Source organism: Oncorhynchus keta, chromosome 25 (genome assembly GCF_023373465.1).
Source record: "Oncorhynchus keta strain PuntledgeMale-10-30-2019 chromosome 25, Oket_V2, whole genome shotgun sequence".
NCBI lineage: Eukaryota > Metazoa > Chordata > Actinopteri > Salmoniformes > Salmonidae > Oncorhynchus > Oncorhynchus keta.
Window position 1 is genome coordinate 43,262,611 of NC_068445.1, and position 4,345 is coordinate 43,266,955.

The window sequence follows — 4,345 nt, forward strand, 5'->3', positions numbered from 1 at the left end:
TGGGCGATGGACAAATTAATATATGCCATAAGAAATGTAATATGACATACTAATTGGACTGTTTCAGATTAACATACAGAATAATACAAAATCCTCTGAGACCGGGTTGGATTATAGCACTAGGTTTACTTCCTGAACATTGACATAGCATGTATTATTATCTTGGCATAGCAGTTGACAGTTCGTCAAAGTGGAGATGCTGAGAGGTACATTAGTAGTGCTAATGAAGAACACACACTCCCACAAAGGAATTAACTGACTGGGTGTAATGTAAGGACGGGATGGAGGAGGAGGAGAGGAGGGTGACAATGTGTGATTCTGTGCCTGAGGGGTCCTACTGTACAGCAGCAGGGCCATAGCTCACACCTGAAATGTCTGGAGAGAATTACAACGTCTTGATTGGAATGTGTGCCGACAACTGTGTGTCTGAAAGAAAGATCACAAACTCAGTGAACTCACACCACCACAAATTAAGTCAAATAATGTCAACTGTAAAGTAGCATATGCCGAGTTGCCTTTTTGTATGCCATAGAGATAGATAGAGGACTCATCTTTGTATCTCTGCCATTATAGAGTCTGTGACAGCATGGGCAGCACCATTGAGTTCATCTCCATTTAGAAGTAGTCCATTTTCTTCTTCACAACTGCCTGATCCCTCCTTATGACCGGGTTGGACACGACTCCAGCATGGACACCAGGACGGATCAGCCAATGAAGTTGGAAGTCCCACCCAGTTGAATACATTAAAATGTTAGAAGTCCTCAATGGAGCTGCCCATGCTATTTCAACCTTTTGGCCACTAGAGGCCTCTATCATTCCCTGTGTTCTTGGCCTGCCATCTTACTTTACCTCGAAGGTTATAAAATCATATTTCTTTCTAGTTTATTTGTCCAAATATTATCGTAGGCTAGAAAAATATGTATTGGCATCATCAATCAACATTTGATCAATGACTAAGAATGTTGAATTCAGATAACTGAAGGCTGATAGGCTCGATTATATTATATTCTATGCTCATTGATAGTCATTTAATGAGAATTAGACATTATAACTACAAGCTGTTTTATCACGTGAAAAGATAGGTCATGACGTATCTGCGGTCTGACCACAAAAAAAAAAAGCAAACGCAAACCTGCACTGATTTCAGCACTACAGCGCAAATATTTATTTATTTTTAATTTTATTTTTTTACTCAGGCAACTCAAACGAACGAACTTTACTGGGTCCATCGCTGATGACGTCAGAGGGACGGACGATTTGGAAGATGGAAACCTGTTTGTGTTTTTGATGTGTCTACTTTTGTTGTCAACTCTCTATCTCTATTACGAGATCCAAATAAATGTACAGTAATTCATACAAGAAATGTGTGAATGGCTCTAACTACGCGTACACCAAACTGAAAGGTAAGCTCTTTTGATAAGGATTTAGCCAGCTCTAAAGAGCAACAAATTCGCTAGCTGGCACCAGAGCTAGCTACCTAGCTAGCTACTTACTTATTGCCAAATGCGGTTTATTGTCTCGTTTGCTGTTTTATAAAGCTAACTGATGTACGTTATACATTGTACCAAACCATCACACCGTTGAATCATTCGCTAACTGAAGCAATACACATTGCTTTTTAATGGACTGATCAGTGTAAAAGTCTAGGTAACTAACTTGCCGGTCAGGCAAGACGTGTCTTGCCGATACTCAAGGGTGTACATGCTAGCGGCCTAACTATCATTTTAGTTATGTTCAATTCATTGTGTTTTAGTTCATTGTATGTTTTAAACTGTTGAATAACAAGGGAAACATAATAACGTATCCATATCAACAGATCTCAACAGCTGATAAGACAGAAAGTATTCATAGCCCTTGACTTATTCCACATTGTGTTGTTACAGCCTGAATTGAACATTGATTACATGTTTTTTCTCTCTCTCACTCGTCTACACACAATACAACATAATGACAAAGTGAAAACTTGTTTTTAGACATTTTTGAAAATGTTTTGAAAATGAAATCGATAAATATCTCATTTGCATAAGTATTCACACCCCTGAGTCAGTTAGAATGACCTTTGGCAACGATTACAGCTGTCTTTCAGGGTCTCTTAAGAGTTCTTCAAACTTTGTCAAGTTGGTTATTGATCATTGATAGACACCATTTTCAAGTCTCGCCTCAGAGTTTCAAGTTTATTTTAAGTCAAAACTGTAACTAAACCACTCAAGAACATTCAATGTTGTCTTGTTAAGCAACTCCAGTGTACATTTGGCCTTATGTTTTAGGTTATTGTCCTGCTGAAAGGTGAATGTGTCTGTTGGAAAGCAGACTGAACCAGGTTTTCCTCTAGAATGTTGTCTGTGTTTAGCTCTATCCTGTTTTCTTTTTATCCTGAAAAACTAATAGTCCTAGCCGAAGACAAGCAAACCCATAACATGATGCAGTCACCACCATCCTTAAAAAACATGAAGAGTGGTACTCAGTGATGTGTTGGATTTTCCCCAAACATAACGCTTTGTATTCAGGACAGAAAGTTAATTTCTTTGCCACATTTTTCCAGTTTTACTTCAGTTTCTTATTGCAAACAGGATGCATGTTTTGAAATATTTGTATTTTTGTGACAAAAATATTCTGTACAGGCTTCCTTCTTTTCACTGTAATTTAGGTTAGTATTGTGTTGTTGATTCATCCTCTGTTTTCTCCTGTCACAGCTATTAAACTCTGTAAATGTTTTAAACTCAACATTGGCCTCATGGTGAAATTCCTGAACAGTTTCCTTCCTCTCCAGCAACTAAGTTAGGAAGGACGCCTGTATCTTTGTAGTGACTGGCTGTATTGATACACCATTCAAAATGTAATTAATAACTTCACTGTGCTCAAAGTGATATTCAATGACTGTTTTTTTTTTAGCAATAGGTGCCCTTCTTTGCGAGGCATTGGAAAACCTCCCTGGTCTTTGTGGTTGTATCTGTGTTTGAAATTCACTGCTCGACTGAGGGACCTTACAGATAATTGTGTGTGTTGGGTACAGAGATGAGGTAGTCATTAAAAAATCATGTTACTCCTGAACTTATTTAGGCTTGCCATAACAAATGGGTTGAATACTCATTGACTCAAGATATTAATTTGGTCAAAATGTCTAAAAACAAAATTCCACATTGACATTATGGGGTATTGAGTGTAGGCCAGTGACACAATCTAAAATTGATGAATTTTTAAATTCAGGCTGTAACCAAACAACAAGTGGAAAATGAAGTGGTATGAAGGCACTGTATCTCTCTCTTCAATTCCAAACTACTAACTAGGACTAGTTGTCTAAATACCTGACTGATTTCTGACTTAAAATATCTCTGTCTCTGTCTCTTCCTCTCTCTCAGTGTCTCTCTCTCTCTGTATCTCTTTCTGTCTCTTCCTCTCTCTCTGTGTCTGTCTCTCTCTCTCTCTGTCGTCCCCCCAGCAGATGACTGTGATACAGCGGTGACACTGTTCCTGTAGTTTCACCATGCCTCAGAAGCTGATGAAGAGTGCCCACTACATCGAGCTGGGGGGGAGATACCAGTACTGGCCCGTGCTGGTCCCCAGAGGGATAAGGCTGTACACATACGAACAGATCCCAGTGTTCCTGAGGGATAACCCTTACATCACAGATGGCTACAGAGCCTACCTGCCCTCCAGGCTATGCATCAAAAGGTGAGTTTTAACATGCACAACTAAATAACAGATGCATGGAACTTGCACTGTGCAGTATACAGATCTGGGCCACATTTAGCTGTCAAATCCTTGATTCCTCTTGTCCTTGATTCTTCCATTCCTCACCTCTCTCTCTCTCTCTCTCATTGGAGGAGAGGCTCCAAGTAGAGAGATCTTGGAGCCTCTCCTCCAATGAGAAAGAGGGTAAAATTGAGGAAACGAGGACGGAGGAATCAAGAATTTGACAGCTTGTACATTTTTTCAGACAGATCCGACCTAGGCCTAACACTTATACCATGTGTCACTTCCTGTCATCTGTTCATCCTGCCCAATGAGACGGCGTATATCTGTGTTTACTTCCTGTAGTCTGTTCCTCTCTAAATGAGATGGCGAATATCCGTTTTTACTTCCTGTAGTCTGTTCATCCTGTCCAATGAGACCGTGAATATCTGGAGCCACCTGCTGGGCTTCCTGTTGTTCTTCACGCTAGGGATCTACGACATGGCGTCTGTGCTGCCTGCCACCAGGGCCTCCCGGGAGGACTATGTCATCTATTCCATAGGACTCTTCTGCTTCCAGGTGGGTACTATACCATACCCGGTGGGGTGATATTACTGTACCATACCCGGTGGGGTGATATTACTGTACCCTACCCAGTGGGGTGATATTACTA

The 4,345-nt window shown here is 40.4% G+C and overlaps 1 protein-coding gene across 2 annotated transcripts in view; it reads left to right on the forward strand.

Annotated features, from left to right (window-relative positions):
- The first annotated feature begins 1,158 nt into the window (after positions 1-1,158).
- Positions 1,159-4,345, forward strand: part of LOC118380686 (progestin and adipoQ receptor family member 3-like) — a 22,287-nt gene continuing 19,100 nt past the window's right edge. Inside the window, exons 1-3 of one of the 2 annotated variants that reach the window (XM_052479685.1) lie at positions 1,159-1,403; positions 3,440-3,672; positions 4,089-4,251. In XM_052479685.1, coding sequence (XP_052335645.1) covers positions 3,485-3,672; positions 4,089-4,251 — 351 coding nt within the window. In that variant the 5' untranslated portion in view covers positions 1,159-1,403; positions 3,440-3,484. The remainder of the gene's footprint in view (positions 1,404-3,439; positions 3,673-4,088; positions 4,252-4,345) is intronic. The other variant, XM_052479687.1, reaches the window with a different exon arrangement.